The sequence below is a fragment of the Mustela putorius genome, unplaced genomic scaffold, assembly GCF_011764305.1.
Source record: "Mustela putorius furo isolate JIRA1106 unplaced genomic scaffold, ASM1176430v1.1 tig00001009_pilon_pilon_pilon, whole genome shotgun sequence".
NCBI lineage: Eukaryota > Metazoa > Chordata > Mammalia > Carnivora > Mustelidae > Mustela > Mustela putorius.
In genome coordinates this window covers 1590136-1609094 of record NW_025421529.1, presented here as the reverse complement: position 1 = coordinate 1609094, position 18959 = coordinate 1590136, and the positions used below count along the sequence as shown (strand labels likewise).

The 18959-nt window shown below is 60.1% G+C and overlaps 1 protein-coding gene across 16 annotated transcripts in view; it reads right to left on the bottom strand.

Annotated features, from left to right (window-relative positions):
• The window catches only part of OBSCN (obscurin, cytoskeletal calmodulin and titin-interacting RhoGEF), a 137489-nt gene that overhangs the window by 54140 nt on the left and 64390 nt on the right, over positions 1 to 18959 (bottom strand). For 11 of the 16 annotated variants that reach the window (XM_045086968.1, XM_045086963.1, XM_045086969.1 and 8 more), the window contains 20 exons: positions 18090 to 18356; positions 17720 to 17989; positions 17347 to 17613; positions 16926 to 17192; positions 16553 to 16819; positions 14820 to 15092; positions 13995 to 14261; positions 13590 to 13856; positions 12841 to 13113; positions 12259 to 12525; positions 11299 to 11565; positions 10946 to 11209; positions 8584 to 8847; positions 7738 to 8001; positions 6932 to 7195; positions 3900 to 4163; positions 3094 to 3357; positions 1903 to 2169; positions 809 to 1075; positions 425 to 697 (listed from right to left, as the gene is read on the bottom strand). In XM_045086968.1, the coding sequence (XP_044942903.1) occupies positions 425 to 697; positions 809 to 1075; positions 1903 to 2169; positions 3094 to 3357; positions 3900 to 4163; positions 6932 to 7195; positions 7738 to 8001; positions 8584 to 8847; positions 10946 to 11209; positions 11299 to 11565; positions 12259 to 12525; positions 12841 to 13113; positions 13590 to 13856; positions 13995 to 14261; positions 14820 to 15092; positions 16553 to 16819; positions 16926 to 17192; positions 17347 to 17613; positions 17720 to 17989; positions 18090 to 18356 (5343 nt within the window). The remainder of the gene's footprint in view (positions 1 to 424; positions 698 to 808; positions 1076 to 1902; positions 2170 to 3093; positions 3358 to 3899; positions 4164 to 6931; positions 7196 to 7737; positions 8002 to 8583; positions 8848 to 10945; positions 11210 to 11298; positions 11566 to 12258; positions 12526 to 12840; positions 13114 to 13589; positions 13857 to 13994; positions 14262 to 14819; positions 15093 to 16552; positions 16820 to 16925; positions 17193 to 17346; positions 17614 to 17719; positions 17990 to 18089; positions 18357 to 18959) is intronic. The other 5 variants (XM_045086966.1, XM_045086971.1, XM_045086970.1 and 2 more) reach the window with 5 other exon arrangements.

The window sequence follows — 18959 nt, the reverse complement described above, 5'->3', positions numbered from 1 at the left end:
TGTTACCATGACACTTGACTCCTAGACGGGGCTGGGGGTGCCTGTTTGGAAGGAACGTGGGCACTTGTGGTGTGCTGGGCTCCACCCACCCTGTGGCCAGCCCTGCCTCGGCCAGGACAGCAGGAAGGCAAGCCCTTTTAAAACAGGTGGGGCTCCATGAGGATGACCAGGCCAGGCTGCCCGCCTGTGAGCTTGGAATGCAAGGCAGTTTCCGGGGCAGGGGGGATGCAGTAGTGATTCCCACTATGAATACTCCTCTCTAGGAGCACCTAAACCAGAGGGAAGTGGAAAGGAGGAGAGCCAGTAACCCCAGGGCCCTTAGAACAATACCCAGACAAGGGCCTGGCCTTAATGGGAGCTGGGCCAGGCCAAGTGCACCCCCAGAGCAGCCACAGGAGGAGAGGGGGTGGCAGGGAGGGCTCACCTCTGACCCTGACAGAGGCCACGGTTTTCCGGCCGCCAGCCACACAGACATACTCGCCCGTGTCCTTGGCCTCCAGCCCGTGGATCAGCAGCTCACATGTGGTCCCCAGGCGCCTTATCTCATATTTGGGGCCCCCGTGCAGCTCCACACCCTCCTTGAGCCACTGCACGGGGACACCGGTCTCTGTCCCACTCAGCTCACAGCGCAGCCAGGCCACACTGCCGGCCTCCTGCTCCGTGCTCTGCAGCTCCTCCTGGAATATAGGCCTAGGGGCTGGGGGGCCAGGGAGGGGCGCTTAGGGCTGCCCAGCAAGGCACCCCCACCCCGGCACCCTTTCGGGGACTGAGGGCCCGGAAGAGGGCAAGGTGCTGCTGGGCAGCTCACCTCGGATGGAGAGGCTAGCAGTGCTCTGTGAGTCGCCCGCGTTGCAGGTGTAGTGGCCAGAGTCCTCAGGCTCCACGCCCCGCACCAGCAGCTCAGCAGTCCTGCCCTCCTGCACCATCTGGTATTTGGCGCACGGGAAGAGCTGCAGGGACCCTTTGCGCCACTCCACGCTGGCGCCCTCTCGGCTCAGCTCGCAGCGCAGGCGCGCCGTGGCGCCCTCGTCCACCTCCTGGGCCTGCAACTCCCGCAGGAACCGCACAGGTGCAGCTGTGGGGACTCAGAGAGCGTGAGGGCAGGCGCCGGGCCAGGAGCTCAGGGGGCTACCGCGGGAGCGCAGGGGGTGTTGCTGTGGGGAGGGGAGAGAGTGGGGGCGGGGCCCAGGGTGCCTGCAGGGCTGCAGGGGAGAACAGCCAGGGAGCAGGAATAAATAGAGAAGGCACCACAGGCACTCGGCTGAGGTTTCTGGGGAGATGAGACTAACCGCTGGGGCGCCATGGCAGAGCGGGAGGGGCCAGCTGCTAAGGGTCTGGGTGTCGGAACCACGGGAGCGTGGCTATGGGGGTGTAGGGGCGTGGCTACCAGGTGCAGTGGGGGAACCTCAGGGGCGTGGCTATGGGGTGCAGGGGCATGGCTGCAAGGTGCGGAGGGGACCAAAGAGCCCTGGCTATGGATGCAGAGGGTTACCAAAGGGGCGTGTCTATGGGTACTGCACAGAGAACTGCAGGGGGGTTTCAAGTGGGACCTTCAGGGGCGTGGTTACAGGACTGGGGTGGGTCCCGCAGGAGTATGACTATGGGTGCAGAGGGGAACCGCAGGAACAAAGGTACAGAGTGCAAGAGGGGAACTGTAGGTGTGGCAACACGGTGCAGAGGTGAACCACAGGGCCCTGATGGTGGAGGGAATCACAGGGGTGCAGCTGTGACGCCACGGGTAACCTCAGGATCTCAGCTACTATGGTGAGGACAGTGAGGGCTGAGCTTGCTGCCAGGCCTGACATGTCCCCCATGGGATGCCCAGGGTGGTGCTGCAGCCCTGAGGCACACCCCAAAGCACAGGGGTCCTGCATGTTGCACGGGTCTCGCCTTGGGGCCCACCTGTAACAATGAGGGTGGCACTGGTGGCCTGGGGTCCACAGGCACATGCGTATTCGCCCGCATCCTCCCGGCGCAGGTCCCTCAGTACAAGCTCCACCGTGGGGCCCCGCTGCCGAGGCTCCCTGCGCCCGTCAGCCTGCACCTCCAGGCCGCCCTTGCTCCAGACCACGGTGGCGTTGGGCTGGGACAGCTCACACCGTAGGGTGACCGAGGCCCCCTCCTCAGCCTGCAGGCTCTGCAGGGGCTCCCTGAATACCACCTGTGGGGCTGAAGGGTAGGCGGGGGGCCGAGAGACACAGAATCAGCCCCGCCATGGGCATCCCAACATACAACGGGACACACTGAAGGCAGACAAGTTGGGCAGATTGGGGTGAGGTGAGAGAGAGACACAAGGGGAGAATTCTGTCCCCACCACCTGGAGAGACCCCATGAGGATATGAGGATGGAGGCCAGTAAACAAAGGACACAGGACAGTAGAACAGACATAGGACAGAGGAGGGGAGTGCCTCTGACAGCCATAGAAGATGCAGAGACACAGAGACAAGGACAGGCACCCATACACTCCATGTGGTTACACATGGTCTTTACACATGACAGTAAGCTTTGCCAACGTCCTCTCCTGCCCACACATGCATGAGTACTTTGCAGCATCCGTCACGCCAGGCCACAGATCTCCAGCGCACACACGGTCCCTTCCTGCCTCAGGCTGACTCTGTCCCCAGATCTGAGGGTCTCGGACCCCTTCCTCCACTCCACAGGGGCTGCCTTGCTCAGCTCACAGCGCAGCATAGCTGTGGCACCTTCTGTGGCCTCCTCATCCCTTAGACTTTTTGTGAACTTGGCAGGCAGGGCTGGGGAGGGTCAAGGTGACACAGAGAACATCGGACTATCTTGGAGACACTTTGTCCATGATGGAACACCCACAAGAATCACAAACAGTAAAGGGTCATGGCGTGAATGACTCAATAAACACACAGATACTGAGAAAGACAAGTAGTCCAGGGTAGACAGACACAAGCCTGGACATGACATCAGGATATACACAGAATGAGGACATGGAGGGTAGGAGAAACCAGTTAAGCCCACCAGTGAGATACAGACAACCACAATCCTACTAGAGAGAATGTGGTGACAGGGTGACACTATGCAGACACTAAGCCACAGGTCCACATAGTCACATGTGGTCTTTACCCCTGATAGTCAGAGTGGCTGATGTCTTCTCCTGCCCGCACACACACGAGTACTCCCCGGCATCTGCCATGGCCAGGCCACGGATCTCCAGCTCACACGTGGTCCCATCCTGCCTCAGGCTGACTCTGTCCCCAGCTCTGAGAGTCTCAGATCCCTTCTTCCACTCCACGGGGGCCTCCTTGCTCAGCTCACAGTGCAGTGTGGCCGTGGCCCCTTCCGTGGCTTCTTCCTTCCTCAGGCCCTTGGTGAACTTGGCAGGCAGGGCTGGGGAGTGTCAGAAAGACACAGACATAATCACGGTCTCTGACCACATGGATGAGATGGGACACAAACATCACAGAGGAGACACAGACCCAACTGGACGTGGACTACGTGCTTGGTGTGTTGAGCATATGCTGTGAGCTATGGCTTCCCTCAGCCTGGCCTGTGCTCAGTGTGGCCGTGGCCTCTTCAGTGGCTCCTCAGGACTCACACTTGGTAGGACTCTGGCCACCACAGCTGGGGAGAGTCAGACACAGGAACAGAGATGTTGGGGGCAGAACACACTGGGACAGAGGACAAGACAGGCTCCCATAGGACAACAGGACCAGCAGTGACCAAGGATTGGGAAGTGGCTGGGATGCTGGCTTCTCGTGGTTCACACAACAGCCCAGGAGAGAAGGCAGATTCCATGGAGTAATGGATGGGGGGTAACACCAAGAGAATGTGGGAGAGAAGAAACATGAACACGGACTGAGAGCAGGTGGATATCACAAAGTCAACTGGACACCAGAACACAGCTCTGTTTGACCACACATGGTCTTTACCCCTGACGGTCAGCATGGCTGATGTCCTCTCCTGCCCGCACACACACGAGTACTCCCCGGCATCTGCCACAGCCAGGCCACGGATCTCCAGCTCACACGTGGTCCCATCCTGCCTCAGGCTGACTCTGTCCCCAGCTCTGAGGGTCTCGGACCCCTTTTTCCACTCCACGGGGGCCTCCTTGCTCAGCTCACAATGCAGTGTGGCTGTGGCTCCTTCTGAGGCCTCCTTGATCTTCAGATCTTGGATGAACTGAGCAGGCAGCGCTGCAGAAGGTCAGATGTACAGAAACCATCAACCCCTCTGGAGGACTAGGGGCACAACATGAACACTCAGGATGGGAACAGCAAAGGAGTGGAGAGGAGATCACACAGGCCTGTGTGTGTGTGTGTGTGAGAGAGAGAGAGAAAGAGAGAGAGAGATTGTGAAGGCTTCTGGCATCCTGCCTTGAGGTGCAGTTGCCCTGGGCACTGGCTCTCTCTAGGCATCTTGTCGTCTCAGTGTTCTCCTACCCTAACCTTTCATATGGTTAAGCTCTGGCCTCATCTGTTCTGAGCTCCAAGCCAAGCTCCTCTAGGTCACAACCAATGTTTGTGATGGGATGGACATTTCTCATGGAGGAATCCCCAGGAGACATTTCCTGGCCATGACATTCACTGCTCCACTCTTGCCTCCCATCCCAATCTTCCCAGACTTGGAGGGGCATCCATCCAGTACTGGACTCACCTGGGCTCACTGATGCCATTCCCACACACTCTAGGCCCCACCTTCTCAACTTCATATGTTCCTGTCCAGACCCCACCAGACACTCACTCTCCTCAGTTACAGGTGACCAGCATCTACCCTGGTCATACCACGTTGTGGAGGGACTCATCTTCCCCCAAATTCATATCAGATCCCCAACCCCACGACAATAGACTGGGGCTACCTTTGGAGAAGGGGGTCTTTCAAGAGGTGACTAAGGTAAAATGAGGTCACTAGGGTAGGGTGATCAAAAAAGGGGGATCAGGATATAGGCATGCAGAGACAGCCAAGGTGAGGGCACAAAGAGAAGGCAGTCATCTGTAAGCCATGGAGAGGCCTCCAGAGAAACCAGTCCTGCACTGCCTGGATTCTAGACTCCAACCTCCAGGATTGGGAGACTCCACTTTTCTGCTGTTGAGGTCACTTCTCCATTGCACAGCCATGCCAGTTTTGGTCTCAGGAGTGGGTTGTTGCTGTTACCAAGAGCTTCAGTTGTGGCAGTGGCTTTGGCACTGGGTGTTGGGCAGAGGCTGGGTTTCGGTGGGCAGCTGGATCAGTGTGGATTGCCTTGAGAAAATCATGGTGGGACGTGTCCATACGCACACCATGGCACATTTGGTGAGGCCCAAAGTGGAAATGAGGAACAGTTTATGGGACACTTGGAGGAAAGGTGGTCTTTGTAGGAAGTGGCAAGGAAGCTGGCTGAGTGCTGTCCCAGAGTCTGCAGAAGGAGGGACTCGCAAGCAGTCAACTTCCATGTGTAGCTGGGAGGATCTCTAAGCAAAGAGTTGAGGGAGCAGCCTTCTTTCTCCCTGCTGCTTGTGGTGAAATGTTAGAGCAGGGAAGAAGCTGGAAACAGAGACAGGGTCACCCTGGAAGGATGTGCAGAGGGTTGGTCTGATGAACTAGACTCCAGCAAATGGCACAGGAGACCAACCAGGCTGTTGAGGGCATCTGGCACTGTGTCTGAATCAGACGGAGATGAAAGGCCAATACGATGGAAACCATCAGCCTTGTGGGGTTCCTACAGGGTGGGCCCATGAGCTGCCCAGCTGTGCACACGTATTATCCTTCCACAGTGGAAGAGAAGGAAACTGCAAGCTCTTTAGAGCTTGCAGGGCTGCCATGGCACCCTCAGACCAGGCCACCTCCACCCACAGCTGCAGCGACAAGTTCATCACTCATGGGCCCAGAGGCTCCTTCTCCAGCCTTAGAATCCAAGAGTCTACGCTGCTCGTTCTTGCACCCCTGGGGACCAGTGACCCGCTCCTTCATTCCCATTCCTCCCCTTTGGAGCAGGAATGTGTATCTTGTGCTGGTTGCCCTGCTACATTCAGGAGGTGCAGAGCCTGACTTCACAGGTTCACAGCTGGAGAGGAATCTGCCTTGAGTCTCAACTGGACCTCATGATGTGCTGCCGTCGCACTTTGGATTCTGAGATGACCCTGGAATCAGTTAAAGCCTTGGGGTATTGGGGACGGGCTGAATATACTCCACATGGGAGAAGGACGTGGATTTCGGGATGGGGGCAAGAGGACAGAGGGTCACAGACGGGCTGTGTCCTACCCGTAAATCTGCACACTAGAGTTGTACCCCCAGGACCTCAGAATGGGAACATATTTGAAAATAAGTTCTCCCAGGAGGTAATGGGGGGAAGACAGTTCACTGGGGTGGGTCATTATCTAATCATACTGGTGTCCTGATAAGAAGAGGGGATCAGGATGCAAACACACAGAGGAACAACCAAGTGAGGACACAGGGAGGAGATGGTACATGTACACCAGGGACAGAGGCTCCCAGCTCCTTCATCACAGACTTCCAGCTGCCAGGACTGTGGCCACATGCAGTGCTCGTCACACAGTCCATGCTAAGACAGAGCACTTCAGACACTCCAGCAACCTCCACAGTCAAGCAGACCCTGTCACCAACAGAGCGCCTGGGCAGTCTGGCCACCTTATCTCTGAACCCCAGCAATGACCCTTGTCCTGCACACATCGGGCTCAGGACACACATCCTCCCAACTCCACTTCTGGGCCCACGGCCTGGGCCTGTCAGTAGCCTGAACATGTGCCACCGCCCTGAAGCTCTCCTAGTGTTCACCTGAAGTCCCTGCATCATCCACCCCTGTGGCCTACACATGAACACCAGTGTGTTCTTCATGTGAGTTTGTGGGTGCACCACATAATGGTCATCGTGGGGCCCTGGCGTGACAGCAACACTAAGAGATTCAGGGAATGCACAGAGTGGGAGAGAGAGGGAAATTACTCAGGTGGCCACACACGGTTGTTACCCCTGACAGTCAGCATGGCTGATGTCCTCTCCTTCCCGCACACACACGAGTACTCCCCGGCATCTGCCATGGCCAGGCCACGGATCTCCAGCTCACACGTGGTCCCATCCTGCCTCAGGCTGACTCTGTCTCCAGCTCTGAGGGTCTCAGATCCCTTCTTCCACTCCACGGGGGCCTCCTTGCTCAGCTCACAGTGCAGCGTGGCCGTGGCCCCTTCCGTGGCTTCTTCCTTCCTCAGGCTCTTGGTGAACTTGGCGGGCAGGGCTAGGGAGTGTCAGAAAGACACAGACATAATCACGGTCTCTGACCACATGGATGAGATGGGACACAAACATCACAGAGGAGACACAGACCCAACTGGACGTGGGCTACGTGCTTGGTGTGTTGAGCATGTGCTGTGAGCTGTGGCTTCCCTCAGCCTGGCCTGTGCTCAGTGTGGCCGTGGCCTCTTCAGTGGCTCCTCAAGACTCACACTTGGTATGACTCTGGCCACCACAGCTGGGGAGAGTCAGACACAGGAACAGAGATGTTGGGGGCAGGATACACTGGGACAGAGGACAAGACAGGCTCCCATAGGACAACAGGACCAGCAGTGACCAAGGACTGGGAAGTGGCTGGGATGCTGGCTTCTTGTGGTTCACACAACAGCCCAGGAGAAAAGGCAGATTCCATAAAGTAATGAATGGAGGGTAACACCAAGAGAATGTGGGAGAGAAGAAACACAAACATGGACTGAGCGCAGATGGACATCACAAAGTCAACTAGACGCCAGAACACAGCTCTGCTTGGCTGCATGTGGTCTTTACCCCTGACGGTCAGTGTGGCTGATGTCATCTCCTGCCCGCACACACATAAGTACTCCCCGGCATCTGCCAGGGCCAGGCCACGGATCTCCAGCTCACACGTGGTCCCATCCTGCCTCAGGCTGACTCTGTCTCCAGATCTGAGGGTCTCAGACCCCTTCTTCCACTCCACGGGGGCCTCCTTGTTAAGCTCACAGCGCAGCGTGGCCGTGGCCCCTTCTGTGGCCTCTTCCTTCCTCAGGCCCTTGGTGAACTTGGCAGGCAGGGCTGGGGAGAGTCAGAAAGACACAGACATAATCACAGTCTCTGACCACATAGATGATACGGGACACAAATATCACAGAGGAGACACAGACCCAACTGGATGTGGGCCACGTGCTTGGTGTGTAAAGCATACGCTGCGAGCTGTGGCTTCCCTCAGCTTGGCCTGCGCTCAGTGTGGCCGTGGCCTCTTCAGTAGCTCCTTAGTCCTCGTATTTTGTATGACTCTAGCCAACATGGCTAGGGGGAGCCAAGAAGTAGGGAGACACAGTACGCTGTCTGGGGGACTTGTGTTGAGGACAGGTACACACACAAGGATCAGACAACTACAGAGTTGCCACGGCATGAATGAGACACACAGGAAGAGATGGTGAGGGAGGCAAATGGCCTTGCAGAAACCAAGGGCACAAAGGACTGGACACAAGCAGCAGAACATGTGCTTAATGAGGACACAGGCTCCAGGATAGACACAGAAACCACAGTTGGAAAGACACAGATACCCACGAAGTCCTACAAAGAATAAGGGGTGACAGGAGATGATGCACAGACACCAAGCCAGAGACCCACGTGGCTACAAATAGTCTTTACCCCTGATGGTCAGCATGGCTGATGTCTTCTCCTGCCCACACACACATGAGTATTCCCCAGCATCTGCCACCGCCAGGCCACGGATCTCCAGTTCACACGTGGTCCCATCCTGCCTCAGGCTGACTCTGTCCCCAGCTCTGAGGGTCTCGGACCCCTTCCTCCACTCCACAGGGGCTGCCTTGCTCAGCTCACAGTGCAGCATGGCCGTGGCCCCTTCCATGGCCTCCTCAGCCTTGAGACTTTTTGTGAACTTGGCAGGAAGGGCTGGTGAAAGTCAAGGTGACACAGTGAACAACAGACTGGGTAATATGAGGAGTCAGGATGTGGGCATTCAACAGTGAAACACATTCTGGAGCAAATAAGCAATCAAAATGTGGACACTCGGACACATGGGAGAACCAGTGTGTATGGCTGGAGGACAGACTGACCTAAAGCCACCTGGGTACAGGCCAGCAAGGAGACAGAGAAGCTGGCATCCTCAAAGGGCCTCGGGACATGGACATACATGCAGAAATGGCCACAGTGCCCACAGCAGACATCTTCCCACATCTTCCACGGCCCATCCTGCTTCAGACTAGATTCAAGGGCCCAGGTTCCTCCTCTACTCCACACAAGTTGTCCTACTCAGATCACACCACAGTCAGTGGCTCCCTATATCATGGCAATTTGGGGATCCTGACAGATAAAGCCAAAGAAGGAGACATGAAAAAGTCCCCTTAAACTCTCTCTCCAGAGGAGCAAGAACCACCCAGCTGGGAAGGAAAAAGGAGCCGCCCTCCTCCTGTCCTGTCACCGTACAGCAGGTGTCCTTGTGACCAGCACTTCTAGAAACAGCTCTTCTGGGCCACCTGCTGCCTGTCAACCTAGGTCCTCTGCCCCTGGGCTAGAGGGCACTTAGACTGCAGGGCAGGTACCACTGCCCATGGCAAAGATGCTGTGCCTGGCCACAGGGCTCAAGTGGCACAGGGGCCTGGCTTTGCTTTTGGAGCTCTTCTGGATGTGGGGTTGGCCTCATCCTGCCCCCCCATCTGCTTCCCTGCAGGAAGTAATTAGGACCCAAAAGGGCCCCTGAAAACCCAGCCCAAAGAACCACCAGCCACACCGTGGTCAGGCCCTGTGCATCCCCAAGGGTCTTGGGCCCCTCACCACACTACACAGAGGGCCCTCCTCCCTTGGTCTGCCCAGGCCTCGGGACCTTTGTGAACTGGGGTGGTCAGGCCTGGGAGAGTCAGACAGACACAGACCATGAACTCAAGCCAGAAGAGAAGGAAAGGCCACAGACACAAAGCTAGAAACATGGCTGCCTATCGGAAGCAGGGTCTCTGGGGATGGCAGGCGGGATGCCCCATAGGAGGTGGCTCCATGCACAGGGGCTCCCCCGACATGCCTCCTCCAGCCCCATCCCCAAAGGACATGGCCCGGTCACCCCTGACCCCTGAACAGCCTTCCTGCTCCAGCTGACACAACCCTGTACTTCTCTGTGCATCCTGCTCCACCCCAGTTGGACATACCATGCCCCACTGGACCCTCCTGTGGCTGCTGCGAGCACAGCCCACCCACCTGCCAGTCACCACACCTGGACCCCCACCCAACCGTGGACACTCACCTGTCTTCCTGGGTCAGACACTCTGGACCTTCCCCCTTTCTACACCAAAACCTTACCTCCCCCCTCACCTTGTCATGCAGCCCCAACATGAGGTCACCACCATACCCACATCAGCTCACCTCCTCACCCGCCTCGACTCACTTCACCTTCCTCACCCTCACCTTGACTCACCTTCACACCTGCCTCACCTCACCTCCACATCCGCCTCATCTCACCTCACTCTCTACACCCAACTCACCTCACCTCAACCTTTGTACTTACCTCAACAAACCTGATCTCCAGATCCAACAAGCCTCTGCGTCATCTCTGTACCTAGATCTCTTCCCCATGCACCCTCCACACCCACTTCCTGCCCCGTAAAGCTCTCCCATAGCCCTGCATGTGTGTCCTGGCTCTCCTCCTTCATCAGCCTCCTGGTATCTCTGTCTTGAATTCCAAGCTTCAACTTACTTCCCAGCTCTTCCTCTGCATACTCCCTTCAGAGGCCTCAAGAAGGCTCTAAATCTCTGTTTGTATTGTGGGATGCCCCCTGTCTCTCCCCTAGATGTGGCCCCCCCAAGGGCAGGAAGATCTTTGTTCTCTGCAGTTTATCCAAAACGAGTGTCACACGAGGAGGTCTTAGAGATTCATGCTGCAGGAAGCAGGAGACACACAGAGAAGCAGGAGGACCATGCAGTGACCAGGGCAGAGCAACAGGACCTGACACAGGTTTGGGACATGGAGACACTGCTCCACATGGTCACATACGGTCCTCACCTTTGATGGTCAGCGTGGCCGATGTCCTCTCCTGTCCGCATACACACAAGTACTCCCCAGCATCTGCCACAGCCAGGTCACGGATCTCCAGCTCACACACGGTCCCATCCTGCCTCAGGCTGACTCTGTCCCCAGCTCTGAGGGTCTCGGACCCCTTCCTCCACTCCACAGGGGCTGCCTTGCTCAGCTCACAGCGCAGCGTGGCCGTGGCCCCTTCCGTGGCCTCCTTGCTTCTCAGTCTCCCTATGAACTCAGCAGGTGAGGCTGCAACAGGACCGACAGACAGAGAATGCCATTTTCATCCTCCCACAGGGACGAAAGGGGTTTGTGGGCAGGCAGACGGGGCTGCTTACCCTTCACAGTGAGCGTGGCCATGGTCCTTTGGTCCCCGAAGCAGCAGGAGTATGGTCCGCTGTCCTGGGGCCGCAGGTCCCGGACCACCAGCTCAAGCACTGTGCCCTCCTGATGCAAACTGTACTTAGGCCCAGGCCGCAGAACCTCCTCTCCACGGCGCCATTCCACGGGTGCGACCACAGACGACAGCTTGCAGCGCAGAGTGGCAGCCCCGCCCTCCAGCACCTCCAGGTCCTTCAGCCCCTCACGGAAACGTGCTGGCCGTGCTGTGGGCAGGCACACGCTCAGTTCACACCCACCTCCTGCACCCCAGCCAGGGCCCTATGGCTGCCGGCAGCTGGGGACACAGCAGCCAGCAGGAGATGAGAGCAGAGAAGGGCAGACTGGCATGAACAGTGCCCCCCCAAATTCACAGGCCAGAGCCCCACCCCCCAGAACCTCAGGGCAACTGTGACTGAACAAGGGGTCTTTACAGAGGTAATTAAGGTAAAAGGGGCCACAGGGTTGAGCTTGACCCTGCGAGTCACGTAATCCCGCAGGCAGAAATGAGGACACAGACACAGACAGATGACAGTGCAAGGACACAGGGAGAAGTTGGCACATCCATGCCACGGAGAGAGGCCCTGGGAGAAGCCAGTGGTGCCCACGCCTGGACCTGGGACTTCCCAGCCCCAGGATGGGGAGACTGTCCACGTCTGTCGCTGGACCGCCCAGCCTGTGGCATGTGTTAAACAACCCATGCTAACCGAGCAGGGGGAGACCAGCCAAGTCCGAGGAGGGAGACACAGGGGTCAGGACAAGACACAGGCATGAAGCAAGAAGCAGGCAGCTGCTCAGGAGACGACAGGGGCGGGGGAGGACAACTCCAGCAGCAGCAGAGCCCTGAGACGGAAAGAAGGGGGGATGCTGGGGTCCCAGGGCCCCCCACCCTGAGATGGAGTGTGATCCCAGGAACTTACCGTGGACCCTGACAATGGAGCTGGTCCAGGATCCCCCAGACTCACACTTGTAGCGCCCACCATCCTGCAGGGTGGCTCCAGTAATGACCAGCTGTGCCCGGTGGCCCTCCTGGCTCAGCTGGCAGCGAGCGGATGGCCGCAGGGCCTTCCCGTCCTTGGTCCAGGACACGGGGCTGTCCGAGGTGGTGGTGTCACAGATCAGGGTCAGGTCCTCCCCCTCCGTGACAGTAGCGTCTGTGAGCTCACGGGAGAACACACTCAGCTTTTCTGGGGGTACAGAGAGACACACAGGATGCTTGGGGACTCCCGCACACAAAGCAGCTCCCTGGCTAGGTGTGCAGCTGCCCCCTCGGGCCAGGGTCATGGGCTGCCAGGGGGATGAGGCAGGCCTGGTACAGCACAGTCCACCCTGTGAGGATGGGGGATTGTCCTCCAATAGCCCACCTCGCCGGGGTCCATAGGCTGGGAACCATCCCCATGAGCCCCAAGGCCATGCTCTATGTGTGGCCAACATCTGCCCTCCCCATGGCTGCCCCTTAGTCCATGGACTGGGCCCCCCACAGCGCGGAGCACACAGCCCACCTGTGACCTGCAGTGTGGCTGAGGCCCGCTGGTCCCCCGCCTCAAAGTGGATGGTGCCTGAGTCCTTGAGAGCCAGCTGCCGAAGGGTGAGCACATGGTACCCACCGGGCTGAGCCTGGATCTCATTGAGCTCATTGGGGTGCAGGGGCGTCTGATCCAGGAACCACTGCACCGGCCCATAGTCGGGGGGGGAGATGCGGCAGGAGAAGGTGGCTGACGAGCCCTCGCGTACCTCCACATCCTCCAGGTCCTCTGTGATGAGCACCCTCTGGCCTACAGGGCGCAGACCGGCAATCAGGGTCCCCTGCAGCCAGCTGCCGCTGGAAATAGGCCGTCCCCACTCCCGGGTCATTCATCCCATGGGCTGTCCCCACTCCTGGACCACTCGTCCCGTGGGCCATCCCCGCTCCCAGGCTGCATGTCCCGTGGGCCATCTCTGCTGCTGGGCCACATGCCCCGTGGACCATCCCCATTGGCTCCGGCATAGGGGACCAGGCTGCACATCCCATGAGCCAACCCAGCTGGCTCCGGCGTGGGCAATCAGGCTCATGTCAGCACACAGGAAGGGCTCACAGCCATGGCTACACAAATTTGCACCAGGTACCACCAGCAGGGCCTCAGAGACGAAACCACCAAGGCCCTACTCCCAGGAACAGGGAAACTGAAGCTGGTCTCGAAGGGACTCTGAGCCCCCTCCAGACCCAGCTCCCAGCCAGCCCCCTACAGACCAGGACCCCGCCGGGCCTCACCCTGCACCAGGAGCCGGGCCTGGGAGCAGGCCTGGCCAATGTCGCAGGTGTAGGTGTCACTGTCTGCCTTGGTCAGGGCACTGATGGTCAGCTTCAGGGTCAGGCCATCCTGGCTGGGTGTGTGCTTCCCTGAGGCAGGCAGCTCCGTAAGCCCCTTACGCCAGATCACCACAGCGGCAGGCCGCTCAGTCCTGCACACAAACACGGCCGTGCCCTTCTCTGTCCCCTGCAGATCAGCCAGCTCCTCCGTGAACCGGTTTGCCTTTTCTGGGAGGGGTGGGAAGGGGTGGGGGTGAGGGCTGTGTGGACCCTATGCCGGCCCCTTGGACAGGGAACATCCCCCACTGTGGGCACCTCCCCTGCTGAGGCCACGGGGACCCCTCCCCGGGTCTCTTGTGGGGTCACCTTCCACACGGAGGCTCGCTGTGCTCTTGGAAGCCTCTGTCTCACACGTGTACTCGCCGGAATCCTTGGGCGAGACAGCATGGACCACCAGCATGGCCCGAGGGCCATCCACGATGAGGTCATACTTCTGACTCTTGCGAATGGCCTTCCCGTCCCTCAGCCAGCGCACTGGGGTGCCGGCCCGGGACAGCTCACAGCTCAGCACCACATCCTCTCCCGGAGCAGCCTGTTGGTCTTCTAGGGGCTTCACAATGTCCGCGGGCCTCTCTGAAGAGGGCAGGGCAGCCACCATAAGACACAGCCGGGTCCCAGCCATGCTTAGGGTGAGGGGGGGGCAGGTAGCCATGGGGACCTTGGGCCCTGGAAATCAGGAGCCGGCGTGTCATGGGGAGGAAGCTGGGGAGAGGACACAGGAGGCCAGAGACTCTCACACCTTGGCCCCCTTCAGAGCCTGGGATTGAAAGCATGGCTGCTGGCAGCAAGAGCTGGGGACTGGGTGTCACCACCTGCACCTGAATTTGATTTATGCCAGGTGCATGAATTCAGGAACAGCAGCAGCGACTCACCAGCTCAGGGAGCCATGAGCCTAGGGGCTCCCATAGCTGTCAGACCACACACCAAAGACCAGAAGCCCTGCTTCTGCCCAGAGTCTGGAAAGAGGGAGCTCCTTCAGATGACTAAGCCCCAGCCCCCAACAGTGTCTCTGGATCTCTAACCGGGGAGCTGCCCAAGGGGACAGTCCCCAGGAGCACCCCATTCCTGCCTGAGGCCCCACAGTACCCCCAGCCCCATGGAGACAGGTGCCCATCCCTGCCCCGTGCCCACCTCGGACGATGAGGGAGGCCTTGGAGGTGAGGTCCAGTATGGAGAACATCACCTCCCCAGCGTCACTAGGAGCAGCATCTTGGATAGCCAGGGTGTACTTGCGGCCCTGGCGGCTGGCCCGGAAGCGGCCCGAGCCACCCACTGTCTTCCCACCTACAGTCCACGTGGCCACGTCGCTGGTGTTCTCGTGGGACAGAACACACTCGAACGTGCAGCTCTGGCCCTCCAGCACCTCCACCATCTTCAGCCTCTTGGTGATGCCCACGTGTAAGTCTGTGGGCCACAGGAGATGGCGGTCACCCCAGGCCAGGCTCTTGGACCCCAGCCCCTCCCCTACCCCGATCTGGCACCATCAAGACCAGAGCTGCCCCAGGCAGACCCCATGAAAGCTGAACCCTCACTCTCACCCCCTGAAGCCCTAATCCTGGGGGGCCTGCTGTCACTTCCAGTCCACTATAGGACAAGCACTGTCCACAGCGGTCACAGCTTGAACACTCCAGAAGGCCAAGGACGGGAGTCCCAAATGAAGGGGCCGTCTAGCTCGAGCACAGACTCACCATGCTGCCCTGCCCCCTTCCCTTTCTGTCCTCAAACCCCAGCCAGACCGGCAGGGACCCGCCACAGGGTCCACAGGGTGACCAGGCAGCAGGCCTGCCTTGCACACGCACGTGAGGAAGAATGGGACTGAAGGAGCTGGGCCAGGAGAGCTGTGCACGCAGGTCAGGCTCGGGCTGAGAGGGACATCTGCTGTGCTGGCCGTGAGGGGGCCCACGCTGCCCTGCTGACTCCATGGGGAGGCACGTGGCCTTCAAACAACCACCTTCACCAGGCTGTGCCTGTGGCCTGGGAGTCCCTCCAGGGCATCCTACATCTGACATCTTGGCTTCTGCAGCCAGCCACCCCCAAGCTGTAGCCTTGACTGTACCCCTTTGTGACCCCCATAGCTGCCCACACACAGTCCCTGATGCCGGGGGAATGTCTCCAGCCACCGGGACTCTATCAGGCACTGCCAGTCCAGTCTCCCCAGCCCTCCCCTTGCTCATCGTCCCTCGCCCGCCTGCCTGTACCTGGGTCTCCTGGGATCACATCCAGCCTACTCCTCCAGGAGCCTATCCTGACCTCCAGAGCTCTGCAGGTTAGCCTCCGGCCTTGGAGAAGGGGTGGGTCCAGGGCAGAGGCAGCCCTCCCCACACACACATACCTGGAAGCAGCCCCGCACCCTAAAACTGGCTCCGCCCCAGACCCGGCCTCGTCACCTGGAAGCAGCTCCGCCCCCTGTAACGGACCCCGCCCCTGGACTCGCCTTGTCCCCTGGACCTGGCTCCACCCCCTGGGCCTGGGTCTACCTCCTGGACCCGCCCCGCCCCTTGACCGCGGTTCCACCTCCTGAGCCTGGACTCGTTTCCTGACCCGCCCCGCCCCCTGGATCCGCCTCGTCCCCTGGGCGCGGCTCCACCCCCTGGGCCTAGACCTGTCTCCTGACCTGACCAGGCCCCTGGAACGGACCCCGCCCCTGGACCTGACCCGCCCCCTGGACGCGGTTCCATCCCCTGGGCTTGGACCTGCCTCCTGGACCCGACTCCAACCCGTTGGGCCTGAACCTGCCTCCTGGACCCGACCCGCCCCCCGGACGCGGCTCCACCCCCTGGGCTTGGACCTGCCTCCTGAACCCGCCCCACCCCCTGGCCACAGCTGCACCCTCTGGACGCGCTGTCCCGGCGCCAGCCACGCACCGTGCACACTGACTCTGGCGCGGGTCTCCTCGGAGCCCACGCTGCAAGTGTAGAGGCCGGTGTCGTCCCGACTCAGGTCATGCACCACAAGCCCACGCGTGCCCGCCGTGTGCAAGAAGTCGTACTTGTCGCTGGGGCCCAGTTCCACGCTGTCTTTCCGCCACACCACGCGGGCCTGGGGGTCCGAGACCTCGCACTGCAGGGCCAGTGTGCCCCGCTCCTCCGCAGACACATCATCGAGAGCCTTCAGGAACACCACTGGCTTTGCTGGTGGGGGGGCGGATGTGGACAGGTGAGTGAGCGCCAGCTAGGGGCCTGCAGAGCCCAGCGCCCCTTCCTGGGAGGACCCTAAGGGCCCGCAGGGACGCCTCACCTTTGACCTCCAGGCGAGCAGTGGCCGACACCTTGGGGGAGGAGGCGCGCACGGTGCCCGCATCCGCCCGCCTAACCCGCTTCAGCACCAGCGTGTGGCGCTGGCCCTCGTGGGTGATCTCATGGAAGCTGTCGTTGTACAGAGGCTTGCCGTTGAGTGACCACTCCAGCTCCTCGTCCTCATGGGACAGCTCACAGAAGAAAGAGGCTCGGCTCTCCTCCGTGACTTCTATGTCCTGCAATGGCTGTGTCACGGTCACCTCGCGCGCTGCAGGGGCAGGGCAGGCCGCTCAGCACCTGTTCCTGGCGTCCCCCGCCCTCAGAGACCCTCCCAGGGCCCCGTGAGCCCTCGCGTGCTTCCAGGGGCACGGTGGGCCGCTCAGCCTCCGAGATCCTTCCAGGGCCTCAGGCGCCCTCGGTACCTTCCACGGTGACCTCCGTGCTGCTCTGGGCGCTGCCGGCTTGGCACCGGTAGATGCCGGCGTCCGCGGGTGTGAGGCGGAGGATTCGCAGCTCCGCCATGTGGCCCTCCAGGCTCATCTTGAACTTCTCAGAGGGTGCCAGGGGAGTGTCTTCCTTGTACCACTGCACAGCCTTGGGGGGCGGCTTGAAGTCGCAGGACAGGACCACCGACTGCTGCTCGCGCCCCGCCTTGGGCTCCAGCGGCCTCGTGAGCACCATCGGGATGTCTGCAGCAGAAGGAAAGAGGGCGGTGCTGTGGCCTCCGGGGGACCACGGGTTCTACCCCAGCCCTGATCCAGGTCCGTGTGCAGCCCACCCACGCCGTGCGCTCACCTGAGACCACCAGGCGTGCGGTGGAGCGCGACTTGCCGATGGTGAAGTGCACAGGCCCGGTCATGGTGGAGCAGGTGCGCCGCAGAGTCAGGCGATGCACGGTGCCCTCCTGCTCCATGCTCACGTTCGACCCCGCCTGCAGCATCGTCTTTCCCAGGAACCACTTGGGCGGCCGCACCGACGGAATGGAGGTCTCGCACTCGAACCAGGCGGGGGCAGGCTCCATCACGGTCACGTCCTGTAGACCGCGCACGATGGTGATGGATTGCTCTGTGGGTGAGAGATTGATTGGTCACTGGCGCGGTCTGGCAAGGAGGACCGCCCACTGCCCTGGGACTCGGGAGAGGCGCCCCCACGGTGCTGCCGGCACCTTCCACGAAGAACTGGGCGCTGGTCTTCACATCTCCAGCGTTGCAGGTGTACATGTCCTCATCCTCGGGCTGCACATCCTTGATGATTAGCTTCCGGTAGAGGCCGTCGCTGACCATCTCATACTTGGGCCCGGGCTGTAGTTCCACGCTGCCCTTGAACCACTGTACCTGCGCACTGGCCCGAGACAGCTGGCACTCCAGCACGCCGCGGTGCTTCTCCATGGCTATCTTGTCCCGCAACGGCCGCAGGATGGCCACTGGCAGTTCTGTGGGTGTGGCCGGTGTGGTTGGGGGTGCTCAGAGCTCCAAAACCCCACACCCAAACTGGTGTGGGTGCTCTTCAGCCTCCAACCAGCAGACTCCCACCACGCTCCAGCAGAACAGCCCACGCTGGCCCGGTTCACTGTCCCGTGATGGCTATGCCGAGTGTCTCCATCGGGCTTCTCTGGGACCCCACACACACAGCTGACCGGGAGGAAGCTGAGCACACCCACTTCCGTGCCCCTGGCCCTTCACAAGCTCCTTCCGTGCACCCCTGCTCTCCACACATCCCTGCTTTGCCACATTTCCTCACACCTCCCCCCACCCCCCGCACACCCCTGCATCAAGCAAATCCATGCCTCCTATGCCTTCCTGCCCCTCCCTTGCCATTGACTCTCTCTTCTCGGTGCCCTCACTGTCACCAAGGCCACCAGCTAAGGGCTGATGCTCGACACCTGCTGGGGTCCACCTGCCCCCCCACCTGCCAGGGGTGCCATCTGCCCTCACCACCTCTCCAGCACTTGCTCCAGTCCCAATTTTAACAAGGAGACCCTGAGCTCTCATACAAAAGGCTGAATCTCCAAGACCTCTCCTTCTGGGTCACTGCT